This window comes from Anguilla rostrata, chromosome 1 (assembly GCF_018555375.3).
Source record: "Anguilla rostrata isolate EN2019 chromosome 1, ASM1855537v3, whole genome shotgun sequence".
Classification (NCBI taxonomy): Eukaryota; Metazoa; Chordata; class Actinopteri; order Anguilliformes; family Anguillidae; genus Anguilla; species Anguilla rostrata.
In genome coordinates, this window is record NC_057933.1 from 22,091,444 (window position 1) to 22,110,286 (window position 18,843).

Sequence of the window (18,843 nt, forward strand, 5' to 3'; positions counted from 1 at the left end):
CTGTCCCTCTCTCTCTCACTTTGTCTCACTCCCTCCCCTTCTCTTTCTCTTGGCTGGCACCCTCAGTTTATTGCTGGGAACAGGAATCAAAAGTGTTGTCTGAACCGCGTATTGTCGTATGTTTATTTTATTGCTTTCATGAACTCTGCTTTAAACATTGTTTCAAGGGTTCTGACCACATCTATCTCATGGAATAATATTTGAGGAAATATATTGGCAGGCAAACCAACCAAGAAAAAAAACAGAACAAAATCAGCCATGCACTAACGCCAAGGTTAGGCAGTCTTTGGAATTGCTTTTGGGGGTGCCTCCTCCCCCGACCCCCCCCCCCCATTAGCCCCCCTCCCTCGCCGTCACGTCCGAGCGTCTGCCGAATTTCATATTCTCTGTAACGGGGCGGAAAACAATCCCGTTTCCTGGAGGAGAGCAGAGCGGTTGACTGTGCTGTTGCGCTCTCTCCAGCTGTTCTTGCAGCTGCCTCCCGCCGCAGTGAGCTCGGGACGCCCGCGGCAACGCGAGGGTGATCTAACCTCGCGCTTCCGCATTGCTCCCCCCCCCCCCCCCCCCCGGCGGCCTGCGGAGCCGCGGACGCTCGCCGTTCCCCGTCTCGCGGCAACGCTCTCGCCCTCAGCTGGGCTTTCACCTAGGTAATGGCGCCAGAAGTCCGCAGCTGCCGCACCATTATTCAAATATTGTTCAGCGCCATTTGCAGTCATTTCGCTATTTCACTGCTGGAACAACATCCACGGGGGATTCACGCTCTCTGCTCGCGAGGCATTAAGCCAGAATGTTTGATTCTTGCGGGCTCCGTGTTTATGCAAAATGGCGAGGGGAGGTCTTTGAGTGCGTTCAATGTGCTGATCTTTTGAATGTACGGATTCAAAAGCGCAGATCTTGGAACGCGAATGTAATTTTGTAAATGCTTTTGATCCGTGCACCTCCGGTGTGAACTTGCAGGCTTAAATAAGCGTGCAGTCCGTGTTCAGTTGAATATCGTGATGGGTGCACTTTCCTCTCCTGCCTTCTCTGGTATTTATTTCTGTGCCTCGCATGTGAGTGGCTGAGTTCAGCGATCTCTCGCTCGGTAATCTGTGAGGTGCAAGTCCGGTGTCAGCGTTCTACACGCTGGACGTTATGTTTAAATTTCGCTTCCACTGGCCCTACTTTTACAGTGAGGCTGGGGCAGACGTGTTGATTTTTCCCACAATGTGCAAGGTTAGCTGCTGCCGCTGAATAAACTTGGTGGAGCGTAGTTGTTTGGAAGAGCCATTCCACAAAGCCAGCGCCGGGCTATTTACTCCCCCTGCGGTTAGACGAGATGACAGAGTCTGGAGACCACAGGTCTCTGCGAGGGAGAAAGCCTGTCTGTCTGAGGGCTACGGTTCTCACACACGCACACACACACACACACAGGCACATGCACACACACACACGTACACACAGACACACAGATACATACAGGTGGCACAGAAAAGAAAGGCTTGTCAGAGCATGGAGGCTGTACAATCAGATTTCTCTTCAGTATCCAAAATAAGACATGTATTGATGGCGGTACAGAGACCAGGTTTGCTTATGTTGCTTACATGTCAGCGCTTATCTTTGTAAACCCCAAAGGTGCCTGCCGGAAGAGCCCGACTGACTTTCATTCCGTTTTCTGTTACATTCGATTAATAAACATTCTATAAGGATGCGCCAGTAAAACAGCAAAGAAGGGGAGGCACTTTGCATGCAATATATTTTTCTAGCCTTTTTCTTTGTCTTTCTTGTAGTTATGCCTGTGGTTTTAATTAAATGTTCATCGCTAATGCACAGACAGCGCAGCCAAATTAAAGTAGAATGTAGTGTGCATCAAAGATATTTCAGTGCAATACAAAAAAAAAAACAGTTGCATAAAATATAGATGATTTGGAAGCGCCCATTTACTATATGTATATGACTACTGCAGGATACCTTTGGCTTTTGTTTACTGTAGTTCTATATCCATTTATTTGGCTACCTCACTTAGCTAATGTTATATTATTCCAAAGATATAGTCAAAAGTCATCAATATTGAATGCAGAAATGCTAGCTTGTTTTGGCTTATTATTAACTGACATTATATAGTCTGTTAATCAATGTAGTACAATACATTGTTATCTATACTAACTGCAGATGCCCTCTGTACCGTGTCTGTTAAATGGCATTTTGTGAATAGGCTCATTCTGTGTTTGAGCTGTCCATAAAACACATTTTACTAAGTATGCAATGGCATGATATTTTTCCTCTTTGTAAATGTTCCTACCATAGCAAAATATGACATGTGAAATGTCAAATTGCTGTTTGAAAATTGCTCCCTTGTCTCATTTATCTACCTTACCTTTTGTTTCTCGGTGATACCTGAGACATGTAATTAAGGTGAAGGTTAGTTAGCTAGCTAGCTAGCTAACTTTATGTCTCTGTACCTGTGTACATTACCCAGTTATTTTTCTAAAACAAAATAAGTTTAAATGTATTTTCTGTTGGAGCCATTTCGTATTGCGCATGCAACCTGTGACTGCTGCACTCAAGAAAAGAAATACAAACACCGCTATTTATATTTTTAAATGTGTTACACTAGAATTAGTCTGTCGTTTTATACAGCCTCTGGAAACAAAACATTGCTGCACAAGCTGCTTTGCAGTTACTTCAAATTTATTTTCTTGTTTTAGCCCACAAACACCTAATGTTCCAAAACCACCTATCACTGTAAATCTGGCAGGTTTTCAGTTGTGTAAATATCCAAAATATCCTTTATTGTATGCAAAAAACTGAAGTGAAATAAAAAAAAAAACCCAGAAAAGGGAACTATTCCTTTAACATAGTAGATGCTTTCTTATTTTCATTTTCCCAGATCTAGATAAATAGTTATTTGTCCCATGTATAACCAATCTGTTCACCTGTTATAGTCTACAGACTACCAGGTTCATTTTACTGCAAAGGTAGTTATTATTGGCTTGTTTGCGTTCTGATTAACCATTGTTGGTTGTTCAAGTTTGCACATCAGCCCCTGTACGAATGATAAATTTGGTACTGCTGTCCAAATTTTCTATTGGTCATTAAAAATAATTTATATTGATGTTCAGTCGTTTATCCTTTTTTCTCCCTCTGTCTCATTTTTCTGCCTGCATGGCTGCTGCAAGCATTAGGCTGATGACACTAAATCTGTAATGGCTGCTGTCTGGCAGGGAAATCGCATACCATTTTTTTTTTTTTTTTCAAAACCGATTTGTCTAATAGAAGACATCATTAAAACCGAAGATGACATTTTGTGGAATCTGGAGCTATTTAAGTACAATATTCGGTGCGAAAGATCATCTATCACATGCAATTTATGTCTCATATTTTTCAACCGTTTTACACCGAGGGGAAAATAAACAAGACCCACCGGGCCTTCCTGCTCACTCGAACATTGTCATCAGCCTTGAAAAATTTCTATCAGCGGACCTATATTTTATGCTCGTTTGCCCAAACCTTTTAAAAGGTTGAGTGATCATCTGAGAAATTTAAATATTGTTATTCATAATTGTTACAAAAATTGTGGTCATACTCTTTGACAGTTTGTAGAGTGAGAATATAATGTTATGTGTGCATACAGATTCCATCCATTCTTTTTGTGTTGGGCGATGACTTAGTTACCTTTCAATCCCAACTTTATGTTAATAATGTAATGATTCTGAAACTTTACTATTAAAGGAATTAATTAGGATATTCATTAATATGAGACCAGTCAAGGCTCAAGTAAGCAGTCTCATTTACAAAAACAAGGACTTGGAAAATCCCCACTTACTAAAGTGAAATTTAAGTAATGTAGTATTAAAGAATGTGTTTGTTTATATGCATGACCGAATGGGAACTTTGTCTAAACTGGGTGGTTTGCACATAGCTGAAAGGAAACCTAATAGATCTGCGTGCTCATTTGTGTGGCTGATTGCGGATACAAAGTCTGTCTGTACCAGACGGTCTCAAATTGCAAAATGAAACCCATCTTACCGCAAGCCAGAATGGGCGATTCTGGAAACAATGCCGACTATAATAGTAATGCTCATTTTAATCCATCAGCGTGGAAGCTGTTTGACTGTCCCTCGTGACTGCTATTATTGCACCCTTTCCTACACTTCCCCGAAAGCGAATCTGGAGAAGTGCGCCGATATAGCAGCCGAGGGTGGGGTCGCGCTAAGTCTAATGGACTTTCTGGATAAATATTAGGCCTCCGTAAGAGATCGCGAAGGGTTGTGGATCTGGGAGGTAACTTTGTCGGGGAACGGCGCGGCCCTTTCCGCCCTAGCGGAGGCTCTCCGGAGGGCCGGTCTGGAGCCCTGTCCCCTGCCTGACCGCGGAGGCAGAACGCCCGCTTTGCCGGTAGACGGAACAGAGCCCGAGGCAGCAAACCGGGAAGCTGGCGCAGTCCTCTCCAGTGTCGGCAGTATGAGGCTCGTACGCTAGCTACTTCGCACAATTAGATTTATTGTGCTGTCCGTAATGGCCACATGTGTCTGGAGGAAGCCGAAAGGTCAGGGGAGATTGACTGGGCAGAATGACACGGCCTGGCAGTGCCACCCTCGAGATTAACTTTTGTCACAGTGACTCGCAGAGAGCTAATGCCGACTGTTTATTAATTGAATTCATCCATTTTGAATAGCGTTGAGTTGCCATGCTTTGTTTCTCCCAGTACCTTCTCTATTTAATGCATTGGGTGGGCTGTGGGCATAAATGAAGCCTAAAACCAAATGTTAAATGAATTTGTCATTTGTTTGTTTCTCGAACCAAAAACTAAACACAAAACAAAAAAAGCTAAAGTTAGCAGTTGCCATGTGGTAAGCAAAATTTCAGTAATTACTTGTGTGGCGTCTACATGGAGTTCTAGTGTTGAGTGGGAATTTGAAATGGTGAGTGAAAATGACACCCCTTGCCGTTGCCTCTCTTCCGTCACAGCCAAAATCAAAGGCCACCAAGCCGTTATACCCGCCCACCCGCAGGAACTGGGAGAGCAACTATTTTGGGGTGCCGCTGCAGAACCTGGTCACACCCGACCAGCCCATTCCGCTATTCATCGAGAAGTGCGTGGACTACATCGAACGCACAGGTAAGCTGCAGTTTATCACCTTTGACCCTAGCAGTATGTGGATGTGGAGCTTGCCCAGACTGCATGCGTAGCCTGTTGCTAATGAGCAGGGGTTATTTTTATGGGAATTCTGCTTAGAAGTCTGGACTTTTGAACCAATTTTCATCAATATCTGTGAGTAACAACAAGAAGCCTCCATCATTTAACCGATAGTGGAAGTTGTTCCATTTTCCTGCCTGAAGCGTGAGAGAATGCAAATCTTACTGCAGTGACTCATTATTTACATTGGTAGAACTGGTATTTGACGTACTGCTGGAGGGGGGAGAGCTGGGTTTGATTATTCACATCTTGTGGTCTTGGGAGGCAGTAGCATGTTGGAATATCACACTTTTTTAAAGATGTGTATATGTGCCGTATCGCTTGTTTAGCGATGGCTGCATATGCATGCGTCGGTGGGACATATGGGCTGCGGACACGCTGTTTAGCGTTGGCGCTGTTCGGCATCGGTCGCGTCGCGGCGCGTCTATGGGACCCGCTGTTTCCCAGGCTTCCTCGGCCTGTCTGTTGCGAGTCGCCACGCCGGCTGGCTCCGTGACCTCGCCCGCGGCGTTTCTGTTTCGAATGTGTCGAGGGGACGAATGCAATTCCGTTGGCGGAGCAATCTTTGTGTGTGCGCTACCGCTCAGGAAAATGGCACATTGCAGAAATGTGTCAAAACCTGCCTTCTAGTAGATTTGTTAGCACCGCTTAAGTTGGCATGCCTTTTTGACATTGGCATGACATTTGAAAGTTGCGTGTATTGTAGTGGTGGTGTAGGCTAAAGGTATATGTGATTTTGAGGTCATTAAGTATCAAGGGTAGATGTCAGTTTTTTACCTTTATAAACCTGGATTTTGTACCATTATTAAGACACATTTTACCCGCCATGTATAGCTTTGGGGCACATTTAAGATTTGTACATTTCAGTTTCACATTCACTCTTCAGTGCACGTCTGGTTCATGTGATTTATCTTAGTGCTATCTCTGGAAAATGCGGGCGGTTGTTTTTGTTGGGTGATGTCTGAACAGCAGCTATCTCTTATCTCTGCTACCTGCCTATGATACGATCATGTGTAACGGAAATGCCTCTCCCCTCACCAGCTGCCCTTTGTGAAACCGCACACAGTTCAGGTACAGTCACCGTTTTTACCGTAACTGGCTGTTACGGTTTTCCAAACCGGGCCGGCCGTTGTCAGTACAGAATGAGTCAACGTTGACGCATCTAGCAATCTGGCCAAGTCATAAGCCCGCCGCTCTCTTGTTTTAATATGAATTGTGATACCCTACATAAGCCGTTCTTTTATTCAGTTGGGTCTCTCTCGCTCTCTGTGGCACGCCCCTTCCTCAGAGCTGCGGCTCTGATTGGCTGGCGAGCCCAGCCCGGCCGAGCGGTCCCTCGGAGCTGCGGCTCTGATTGGCTAGCGAGCCGGAGCGGCCTACGCGACAGCCTGCCGGAGTGTCAGGTCGGGCAGGCCGTCAGCTCTCGCACGCAGACGCCAAAAAATTAAATAATACTTTACAAATTAGACACAGCAGACAGCCAAACCTCAAGTGGCTTACATTCCGCCAAGGGGTTTCAGTCTCCCTGCGGGTAACCTACATTTTTTAGAAATATGTGGAGGAGCCGTCATCATGAGTGTTTAAAAAATACGTAGCCTACAATTTGCTGCTCTTTTCAATATGGCTTATTGCGCTGACTGGATGTTGACACACAAGTCTAAGAGTTTACTAAATATGAAAGTTGAAATTGTTCGCTGGAAGGAGGAGGCGACGTGAAGACCGGAATATTAATAGTGTCCGTTTGTTCTCCCGACTGTCAGTCTGATCGTTCTCATGTTTGCTCCTTTCCGTTTCAGTGAGTGCTACCGCTTCTCCCCGCCAGCTGTTGCCAGCTGCTGGGTTTCCCGAAATAGCCCTGGAGTTACTGGAATACAGTTCGCGGGGAAAAAGAATAAATCATAACTTCAGCTAGTTTACTTGATGTAGATTGACACAATCTCTGTTTGTTTAATTAAACGGATTTACCCATGTACCCTGGGCAAGGAGCGATCGTAATCTTGCATGTTGTAAGAGAGCTCGACACTTGGACTGCGAGTGGTTAATGCAGCATACGTGTGCACCGTGCATAATTAAAGGTTCCGGTGTCATGGCAACAAACGAAAGTTAGCTATTGGATCGCGGAACCTGGGATGGGTTTCGTCGCCAGGTGATTATGACAGTGTGCATATCTTTTAAAGCGATGGTCAGTTGGGCTTAGGCTAATTATATTCGATGGTTGCAGAAAGGCGAATGAGAACACACATGAGTGATGGCTAGGCAGCTGCATGTGTTTGTCCCCAGGTCTCAGGCGGGTGAGCTGGGTATTTCTCTCGGCTAGCTGGAGGTTTCTGGCCAGATGACTGCCTGCCCACCCACACAAAATGGCAGTTCCCCACCTTCACCTTTCTCAGTTTTCTAAACCGCTGTAATTTTGCCGGAATGGAGAGGAAAGGGGTCTGTTCTCATTTTTTTGCTGCCTAGCAATACACCATTTTGTTTTTTTATTCAGCGACGGAAAATGTCAGAGGCTTTTTTTTCCCTAAAGCACAACAAAGTAGAGTTCAGCGTTAAGTTTGAAAGTGCAGCCTGGATCAAACAGAATGGGGAAGTGACAAAATCCGTACCTTTCCTTTTTCTGCTTTTATGAGGTGTCTGAAGTTCAGTGGAATTCGGTGTTTGTTAGTTGTTTTATTGGCTAATTACGTTTCGCTGCTGCTGCCGCAGCCGCTGTTGATGCCGTTTTATAGTGATGTATTCGCCGGTGAGGGAAGGCAAACGGGTTTAGTGCTTGTACCGTTTGCTGGTGCCGAGCTTACTCAGCGCTTTGTGGGTTCTGGCCTTGGCGGACGGGAGGGGGTTGATGGGTGGAAAGGTGAACCACCGTCAGGCCCCTGCAAAACAAAAGTGACAGATGGAGCTGGACCACCAGGCTCTGCCGGTGGGCAGGGCGCGCTCCTCTGGCCACATGCCAGTGCTTCACACCCCAGGCCCCTCTCTGCATCACCCAACCCCCCCCCCCCAACACACGCACACACACACACACACGCAGCCCCATCCCCACCCCCACCCCCCTCATTTTGCCTCCCATCCCCAGCTCTTTATCTCCCCCACCCCCCGCGCTTTAAGACCGGGATTTAATCTGATTCGCAGATAAGGCGTCCCTTCCTAGCGGGCCTTTTATTTCGTCAGGGCGATCAATTGACATCAATTTCAGCTTTCGCCACTCGGCCTCCGGGTCTGACAGAAGCCAGAGCGAGATCGCTCGATCCCGTCGCCGCGTTGTGGGCGGGGACAGCGCCGCCTGACCGCGCCCGCCGAGGCGGAGCGCCGCTTTGCATCCTAAAAGGGGCGGATTCCAGCCGGGCCGTTACCGAAACGGCCTCGGCTCACGACGACGGCTTATCGGCGGCATCGGGGCGAATCGACCACGCCACGCCCCCCCTCTCTCTCTCTCTCCCCGTTAACCGTTCAGTGCACAGTAAGACACTTTCTTTCTTTCTTTCTCTTGGAAAAAGCCCCCGTATGTCCTGTGAGCAGCTCCTGTGGTCTTTTAATTGGATTTCGCTTGAGCTCCGCGCGGCTGACACAAAAACGGGGATTAACCCTAATGCCGTCTGGAGCGGGCTCGCCGGCGGGCCGACCGCCTCGCCCCTTCCGCGGTGGTTGCCGTTAACCGTTTCGATGATCGCCGCCCTCCCCCCACCCCCACCCCCACCCCCCAACCCCAACCCCCACCCACTTTCCTCTCGGCCGAATCCGTGGCAGAAACATCCTCTCCGCCGACGTCGGAGCCGGAGCTAATTAAACGTTCCCTGGGGAAACGCCGAAGCTCTCAGTCACAGGACAATGAGAGGGGCTTTGGAGAGGAGCCGTTTCCATGTGTTTTACTCGCGCTAACACCCCGCGTCCACTTGGCAGGTGCGGATAGGGGGCTACCGGAGGGCACATTTGTGATTTTTTTGTTTTCCCAGCTGGCTCCCTCTTTCGGGGCCCCCTTCTGTTTGCTCGGTTCGGCCCTGCCAGAACGGGCGCGTCTGGGAACGGGAGCCGCGCGTAATCCGCTGTTCGAGCCTGCGCTCCCTCCCGACGCACGGGCTGTTTGCAGAGACGGGCACCGTTCGCGCTGAACGGGGGTGTCAGGTGGGGGGACTCGAGGGTGTCTGTGGGACTGCTCCCATTTTGGGTCGTCACGTGTCCCGCAAAACTAAACCTTTCATTTTTTGTCAAATGAAGGACAATTGAGGCCAGCTCATAAAAAGCCCTAGTCTCACAAATCCATGTAAAATTTGACGCTTGAGATTTCCAGTGTCCAATTAAAAAGTGCGAGGGTGGCCAAGTGCGATAAGCGCACGTAAATCTCACTCACAGGTGTTTGGGTCACGTTCTGACCATCTTCAGCTATATCAACAATTTGTATCAACAATAATCAGCTAATTTCCTGACAATGGGTCGGGAAACAATTATTTCAGCAACTATGGATGGATTGTCGATGCTACGCGTTTTTGTGCTCTTACACATCATTTCGCATTTAGCCATCACTGAAAAGCAAGAAAAGAAACGTGGATATCGGTACCAGAAAAGGATTACTTTATTCAAATTCATTACTTACGAGCTAAGGACAAAAGGGACACGGCAGTTAGATTTTAATGGCCCTCGAATATACGCAGTGTGTGATTAGTTCTAAGAATAAACAGCGCGTTTGGACAAGGTCGTTGGTGATTTAAACCTTGATCGGGGCTAATCAGAGTGTCCGAAACGGCACCGCGGCCCCTCCTTACGCCAAGCGGAGGCTACGCGGTTTGCACGCGTCACCCCTCGCGCTCGCTCCCTCCGAGCGGCGGTCGTTCCACCTTTCGGGGGAAAGCGGGGGCACCCTGACCTTTTTTACGCGCTCGGCACCACGCAGCCGAAGCGGCAGAGCGCCCCCCCTCTTCCTTACCCCCTCCAGGGCAGATGGGCCTCCCGTGAACGCGCGACGTCACCGACCGACCGGCTCGACGTTGACTGTGACTGACGACTGAGTTCGTTGCCATTCCGCGTTAATTTCGAGTCGTTCCCGGGGTGACGCCTGACAGGACAGCATGTGCTTCGAGTCCCGCGTCAAATTTAATTTGGCGGAGCTTAAGGAGTCCTATTATAGCTACATACATTAGCCACCTATTATCCACCGAGCTGAACATCACTGACCCCTAAGCCTGTCATTTTCCAGAGAGGAAGTGGGGAGCTGTCAGAGTGTGATCCTCTCTCGTGGCACTCATCGGTGTTTTAATATGACAGGCCCGCGGGACTCGGGGGGCAGAGATCCTCATCACAGCCCAGCCCCTCAAAAAGATGAGAATGCAGATTACGGCGCTTCAGAACTACAGGCCAGTCTCTCTGCCCGTTGCAGATAGCGTGTTCGCAGCTGGGCTGACATGGGCTGCTGCTGGCCTGCCAGCGCTCGCTGGCGAATGATTAATTAAAAAGAGGAGCTTCTCTGCGCAGCGATTTCCCTCCGTTCGCTCCAGCCTCGGGGCCGCGCGGCTCGGCTGGGGAAATCTGAAGGCTGGGTTCACTCACCGGCCCTTTCCCCAGCCTCCGAGCGGCACTGCGGTACGAGGGACGGCGGCTGTGTGGATCACGTATCTGAGCCCCCCCACCCCCCCCACATCCATCATATCTCCAAGCCTCTTGGTGCTTGGTTATCAGGGAATTGGGTATGGGCTGTGATCTCACCCTGAAAGCGAAGGAGAGGAGCCGGTAGTCTCAGGCTGCAAGGTCTCTCTCTTTCTGTCTGCCTCTCTCTCTCTCTCTCTCTCTCTGACTCACGCTCTCTCTCTACATTACCTGCTCACCCTGTGTCTTCTCACCCTCTAATTTAGCCTCTTTTTCTGTCTCGCTCGTTCTCTTCCTCTCTCCCCCCTCCTGGGAGATCAGTGACGCAGAGAGAGCAGGGAGGCGAGAGGCCGTTTGCCACTGCTCGCAGGATCCTGCAGCGGAGCAGGTCGAGATCCTGCCCCTGGAGGGGGGGGGCGGGGCCAGCCTCCCGTCCAAAGCAGGGCAGTTGTGTGGGGTCAGTAGACACGCCCCCCCAGCCCCTCCCCTATCTCCTGGGCCTGTGCCACAGCCATCTGACCGGACCTCTGCACAAAAGCGTCCTTGTTCCTGTCCCATTGACATCCAGCTACGACCACTGTGTGCCGCAGCTCGTAAAGCAACCTGCACTGAAAGGTGCTAGCTTCTACTGTCTATAGATTTCATTAGGATTACTTTTAGGATAAGGTCAAGGGTTACATATAGGGGCGCCACCTCTGAGTGTGTGATCATAGTGAGCAAGGTTGTCCTTTTTTGGACAGGTCTGTCCGTCTGTTTGTCTGTCTGCCGCCAAACCCCTTTTCTGAATCTAGGATTACAGGTTTTCTAGGTGTTCCTTTGATATGACATTGCAGGGCAAAGGCGCTGTTCGTCGGTAATGAACGCATTTTCCGCCTTCTGGCAAAGTGCCGGTCGGTACTCGCGCGCGGTGGTCCGGCGACCTCGGCTCGCGGACGAGCGCTAGCTCGCGTAGCCAACACGAAACGGATGGAACTACGGCTGTGGGATCCGCTCCCCCTCCCCCACCTGAGCCTTCTAGATACGATGGGTCAGACCTTAAATGGAACGATTGCTTTAAGAATTTTGAGGCTAGCTATCCGGTTATGTTTTTAAGGTATAATTGGTTGTTTTTGGGACAAATATTTGCTCCATGGAGGGGACGTGGAGGACGGTAGTTAGGAGCAACTGACGCACTGCCCCCTGCTGTTCTGGAGCATCTTTATCGCTGGAGTACAATCTGTTTTTAGCTGTGCAAATATAGAGGGTGTTAAATGTCCAGCGTCTTATCTCTATGGCCAAGATATCTCGCAGTCTTGGCTGCTTCTGCCTCGTCGCCCTGGTGTTGCTGTTGATGCGATTTGTTTGTTTGCGTGCCATACCTGCTGGGTAGTGCAGGGGAGAGGGGGGGGGCGGTGGGGCAGGAAGGGGGGAAAAGGGTGGGGGCGATTTAAACTATAAGAAAATAAATGCAAAGGAAGAGAATGCAACGAAGAGAAGGAAAGCAGATATTGTAAAAGAGGGCTCTGTTTCCATAGCAACAGCATGACCCACCGTGGACGAGGAGGCAGAAACGCTGACGCCGGTTAATCGTCCGCGGTCCAATCGGAGCGGAGGAGCCGCGCTGGCACCGCCCCCCCGGTAGTTCATCAGAGAAAAAAAAGGAAGAAAATAAAACGCTTCGTTTTAGTTTAGTCCTGAAGACGTCTGCTAAAATACACGCCGACACCGGCGTTCTGCTGAGGGGGCACGTCTGTGTCATTTTCTCAAGTTGTCAGTTTTTTTTTTCCTCTCCCCAAAACGGACCCGTCCCTCATCCCGCGAGCGGGCTTTTTTGCGCCGGGATCGGCGCGTAGCGCTCTCAACGATCCCGACGGCGGGGCTGACGCACGGGGCTCGTCGCGTGACCCCTGCCCCGCCCGCCCGCCCGCCTGCCCGCGGTTATGACAGCCAGATTAATGGCTTCGGGAAGAAAGGTGCAATTTACGGAAGCGCCTATCAAGCCATTTGCGAGCGAGACCGCGGGTTAGCGTCTCCGCGAATAACCAGCCCCACAGCCGTCCCCCGCCACCCCCCGGTTTGTCATTATGTGGCGCAGAGTGTGTGAGTGTGTGCGTGCATGTGTGTGTGCATGTGTGTGTGTGCATGTGTGTGTGTGTGTGTGCGTGTGTGTGTGCATGTGTGTGTTTGTGTGTGCATGTGCGCACACTCGTGTGTGTATGTCGTGAGTGAGAGTGTGTGTGTGTGAGGGAGAGAGTGTGAGTGCGTTTGTGTGTGCTCGTTTGTGTGTGTGTGTTTGTGTGCTTGTGTGTGTGTGTGTGTGAGTGAGAGAGAGAGAGAGTGAGAGAAACAGACTGTGTATGTGTGTTTGTGTGTGTGAGTGAGAGAGAGAGAGAATGAGAGTGAGGGGGTGTGTGTGTGTATGCGTGCGTGTGCGTGCGTGTGTGTGTGTGTGTGTGAGCGATAGAGAGGGAGAGTAGAGTGTGTGGTGATGAGTGTGTGTGGTGTGTGGTGTGTGGTGTGGTGTGTGTGTGTGTGTGTGGTGTGTGTGCTGTTGCTATGCATGCATGTGTGTGTGTGTTTGCGTGTGTTATGTCCTCGTTCTGAATGCCTGCATGCTCTGTATCTTGCAGCGCTCTGCTTTGGTGCTCTGCATGCAGGCTCCAGGTCGGGCTGAGATCAGAGACCTGCTCTCCTCCATTGTGTGTCAGCGGCAGTTCACCCGCACTCATCTCGCCTTACAGAGACGCTCACAAAGCAGTCCCTGTTGTCTCATAGGGCTCGTGGTTGATTTGATATGAAGCCCTGGCTAGCTGTGTGTGCCACAGCGTGCCTCTGAAGAGCTTTCCCTTTGTTTCTTAAGGTAGCTCTGCGCTGACACTGGTAATATATCTGTCTTGTCTGTTCCTTAAATAAAACGGAAATGCTTTTTTTGGTTTGCAGGCTTGTTAGACAAACTTTGTTGTAGATTATACTGCCGAGCCTGTAATCCTTTGGTAAATTTGCTTGAACTAAGAAGCCCACTTACGAGCAGGTATTTAGCAAAGCTGTACTGATGAATTTGTTCATCGGATCTGATATTTCAGTCATTTAAAGATGCCATTTTCCCTGTAGAATAAATGTTGGGTTGTGTTTTTTTTTCCCAATTTGACATGATTTCAACATGTGCTCACATTATCACATGACATTTCATGGATTGAAATGTCACACCTGCAGGACATAATTAGTTTTTTTGAGGCGCAGTTATGACCATTTATCTTTTATCATGATCTCTGCATACAAGGTAGTGTAGTGGTACAACGTGTCAGAAAGGCCAGACTCAACAGGATTGAATTGTTTGCGAAAGGGAGTCTGTATTGTGTCTCTCTCTGCATTGTAATGCTAATTGTGGGTGATGTAGCTGGTATTGCACTAAAGCACTGGTAACGGAGCAAAAAGGGTTTATTTTGTTCAGGTGTTTAGGTAAATGATACTACTAAGCCATTCTGGACCATTTTTAAACCGCTTCGAATATTCATAAACAAAGTGCATAGTAATGGGTACATATACTGTGTATATATACCCATTAATAAATAAATATACACTTGATGAAAAAGTAAGTTTGTGCCATCCATGTGAAAGAAAATTGCTTCCTAGAACCAAACCAGTTTGAACCAGAAGTTTTAATTATGCATCAGAGGAGAAAGTTAGCGATATGCAATTAGCTCTAAATATAGAATGTAATGCACAGAACGGCACCGCAAAAGCGTGTGAAAGATGTGCGACGTGTTAACAATTACACTGCACTTGTTTTAGTCAACACACCCTTTTTTTAAAGTGAGGTCATACCTCAAACACTGGAACCTTTCCCCACCTCATATTTAATCAGCTCATCGAGAGAGAGGCTTTTGAGCGTTTCAATATTTGTTCAGCTTAACTCTCTTAGTGCAGAAGTGATATTCAGACAGGAGCAGACAGGAGTAGGCCGGGAGAACACGCCGAGGCAATCATGAAGGCAGACATAACGGCTGTCAGTCTTCCGCCGACAGATACGCACGGTACTTTTATGTTGTCATGGCTGTTTTACGATGGGAGAAGGCGCACTATTCCAGATAGACTCACTCTAACGGTTACTATGACGAGCATCGACTGGAACGTTTGATTTTCGAGCGGGTGACGGAAAACCACCGGAGAACCGAGCCGTTTAAATCCCGCAAACTTCCCGCTGCCCGGCCTAATGAAAAACAGGGTCGCTGGCTGCCGCGACGTCTTCGAACGCGAAGTCATCTGAAGAACTTTTTTTTTTCTGGGGAAACTTATTTTCGTTCGCTTGAAGTGTCGACGTCTCGGGCGCGACGACGGAAGCTGCCGCGAGTCTGTTTTGAAAAATGTATGTTCGACGCAGTCGTTTCAGCCGTCAGTCGCTAGCTATGAAGGAGTTACCGCGGCGACGAGAGTCCTCCTAGCGGTGTAGCGAGCTAGCGGCCCGGCTACGCGGCGCGTGAACACAGCGCTCCCGGGCGGGAGACGAAAGCTTCGGTTCGTTTTGAACCGAACTCGGCTCTCTTCTCAAGTAGACAAAGTGCTTAAAGAATATCTGTGCTTGCAAAACTTGGCCCTAGGGGACGGCCGGGCAATTTTCTGCCTTTCTCCTCCGACGTACGAGGGTTTTTTCTTTCTTCCTTTCTTTCTTTCTTTTTTTGTATTATTTGTTATGTGTCCTCAAGAGGAAGCCATTTGAATAATGTCTTATTCAATCCATATCTTCCATATTTATCTGCGAGCTGGTCCATTAGGGAGCGTCTGCTTTTTCCGAGGATTGATCCGCGCCTTGTTGATTTGATTACTGTCACTCTAGGCGCTTTCTGGTCGGCCGCTAAGCTATCGCTGCCGTTCCTTTAAGTTCATATCCTGCAGGGCTTTAATGGGTTCCGCGAAATCCGCTTTGCCAAATGCGCGGTGGGACACTTCCCCAGCGTTAAGGGGGCCGCGTCAAATGAAATCTGATTTGATTTGATTTTACCCGCCGCCGCTTAACGCGGATCGCTGCCCGCCGGTGGGTCGTTGGAACCAGGGGTCGAGGCGTGCCCTGAGCCACACGCGGGGGGAAGAGGAAAACACGCGTAGACCGCCTTCCATAAGCTTTTACTCTTAAGCAAACAAACACTTGCACTGGCTATAGCCCTCACAAGCTCTCATTGCACCATTACAAAAAGAATAGTTCCACAGTCTGGCACATTTGAGGCAAACCTTTTGTTGAGTATGTCAAAGACAATGCATTCATTTGTTTGGTGGAGGGATTGGAAAGTTCGCGGCCCCCTGCTGTAAGCGCGACCCCCTTCCCTGTCACCGGTATGGAGTTTGGGTCCAGACCCTGAGAGGCCAGAGGCTGTGGAGTCGCGTTCCTCTGCAGCAGGCGAGACTCCGTGCGGCCCCGCTGCAACCCTGCGGCTGAATTTACCGTGCGGGACGGAGGGAGAGGGGCAGCGAGAGCGCCGTTCATAAATTAAGGCCGGCCCCTGCACTGCACTGCGCTGCACCCCACACACTGCTGTGATGCTCTCAGATTGGCCGGTGCAATGCTCATCCGCAGGGAGTTTATATATATATAGGAAGCGTCCCTTTTTTCCCCAGCCCCGCGTGTAGGCTAATTTACTGGCTTTCCATTTCGCACGTCACAGTTGAAACGCAGGCTGCGGTTGTTCTGCCTCTCTCCCTCCCTCCCCCCCTCCTTTCCCTGCATTAGCTCCAGATCAATTTGAATCCTATTTGCCTACCGGGAACAGTGAATGATTTATCGCCCCCGACGACGGCGGCGGCGGCCCTTCGGGACGTCCTTCGCCGCCCTCGTTCCGCGGCGCGGTTCCGGATAGCCCACACGCGGTGCCCGGACCCGCCTGGAACCGCGGCGCGAGGGCGCGCGACAGAACGGCTAAGAAGCCCCGGCGTTCGCCGCTAGCCGTTAGCCGTACGTTTTGTGTTAAGCGGGCGTTTAGTCTGAATACGTGCCCCACCCCCCCCCCGCCACCCACTGTATCTGAAATCAAGATGGTTCATAGGGGAAATGGTCCAAGGGAAATGCCCGTGCTGTGAATCGCTGTCTTTGTAATATTCATGTCCTGCTGTATTAGCAAACACAATAGAGAGATTTAAAAGAAGGAAGAGAAAAAAAAACACATTTCCACCACCCCCTTGTTGGGTTTTGTGGTTGTTTCTCTTTGAGCCTGTAGAACATCTCACCTGAGAGAAGAGCTGTGCATCGCTTATCAGCGTTGGCTTAACAGGCTTAAACCACTGAGAGCAGAATTAGCTCTGAGGCTGGGGAAATGTCTTAAGAAAGGGCTTTTAGCTTTCTCAGTCCGCTCCTTAATCTGAGCACAGGGTACAGAACGGCTCATACTGCAGTGCGTTTCTATAGAACCGCAAGCTTTTAAAAATATTAGCCTGTTTTGTTAAACGTGGGTTGCAGTTCTTTTGTAGTGTTGTTCCTTTTCATGGTTTTGCACTTGTTATTGGAGGCTTTGTTATTGTCATAGTTTACCTTTATATTAGTAATGCTATCTTCTTGATAATCATTCCTGTTATAGGACTGTTATCATCGGTATTGTTGATGCCATTGTTATTGTCTGTTGTTGTTGTTGTTGTTGTAGTTGTTGGTGGTGCCATCACTGTTGTCATTGTCCCTGTTATCGTAATGTTTGTATCCTGAGTTTTCTTATCGTACTAGTTCTTATTTTCAGCGTTATTGTGCTCTGGGATGCGGATTACCAACACTTATTTCTCAGCCTAGATATTCTCGGCTGGCAATATTAAAAACTTGCACAAAGACTTCAGACACAAAATAAATTAAAATGATTTTCATGAAAGAGCACGTTCTGAAATATTAATGCGTTCTGCGATTGCCCAATGGAAGTTAATAGGACATAATTTCCTAATGCTGTTTAGTCCAGAGGATTCTCGCTTGAACATTAGCTTCAAATCCTTTGCCGTAATGAGTTGCCCGATATCCTTATGAAAATGGTGAGTTTAGAAACTGTTTTGTAAATGTAAGAATTAGGCCTACCACCTAAAATGTTTGGGACGTTATTTCTAAATGTGTCTTGGGCCAGAGCTTTTGAGCCTGCCTTACAAAACCAGGCTCAGGAACGTGGGATCTTTATGAAGATGCTGTGTTGAGGAATATAGATTATCTAATGGAAATATACAGTATAATTAACTATGTTAACTAAATATGCTATGCTCTCATAGTTGGGGGGTACCACCAGGGATTTTGGGCCCCATGAAGAGATCTCATATTGGGCCCCACCACCCCCTGGCCACCACATCCCTCCCCCCTGTGTGGCACCCCTGCTCACAGCACTAGCCTTGCCTGTGAGGGTGCTCAGTATCGCCGAGTCCTGCTCATGCGATTGGCCTTGCAAACGACAGGCTGTTCTGTCCAAAACTGTGTCCAGAGCCAACTTGTCCATATACATGACTCCCACCCCTCTCACCCCCCTAACCCAGCCTTTATAGTTAATTACACTGAATAGATTTCCGCAGTCCTAATTCACGGTCCTGTCTAGTGTGATCAATTATGAAAATTGCCATGCACCCAGCTATTGCTCCGTTGCTGGCTGTATGACAGTTCTGCGCACGTAGGACCGTACCAGAGCGAGGCCAAGCTGCTGGGGACGGGAACGCGTGAACCCGGTTGCCTTTACGGTCCGGTCCGCCCGAGGCGTCGACAGCCGAGCGCCTGTCGCGCGGCAACGTGGGGACGAACTGGCGAACCGCGGGAGAGAGAGAGAGAGAGCGCACCGCTCGCTCCTCTCCGCCGCCGCTTTAAATGCAGCACCGCCGCCTGCTTTGCCCGTCGCCATGGAGACGGCGTGACGGGCGCCGGCCTCGCGGTCGTCCGCGGGTTTCGGGTGTCTGTCTCGAGACCACCCCCCCGACGAGCGCGAGGCAGGCGCGGCCGGTTATCGATCTCGCCGCCGCATCGATCGCTTCGACGCGAACGGCGAGCGAAAAAGAAGCCTCGTTGAAACCTCAGCTCCCAGTGTTTCATTAAACCCCCCCCCCCCGCCCTGTAATGAATTGCAGTCTGAAAGTGGGGGGAAGTGGCGGTTTCAAACCCAAGCGGATGATTAAAT

General features: G+C 49.2%; 1 protein-coding gene across 1 annotated transcript in view; it reads left to right on the top strand.

Annotated features, from left to right (window-relative positions):
* Window positions 1-18,843, top strand: part of arhgap5 (Rho GTPase activating protein 5) — a 64,841-nt gene that overhangs the window by 16,068 nt on the left and 29,930 nt on the right. The window contains exon 3 of the mRNA XM_064330025.1: window positions 4,951-5,101. Within this exon, the coding sequence (XP_064186095.1) occupies window positions 4,951-5,101 (151 nt within the window). The remainder of the gene's footprint in view (window positions 1-4,950; window positions 5,102-18,843) is intronic.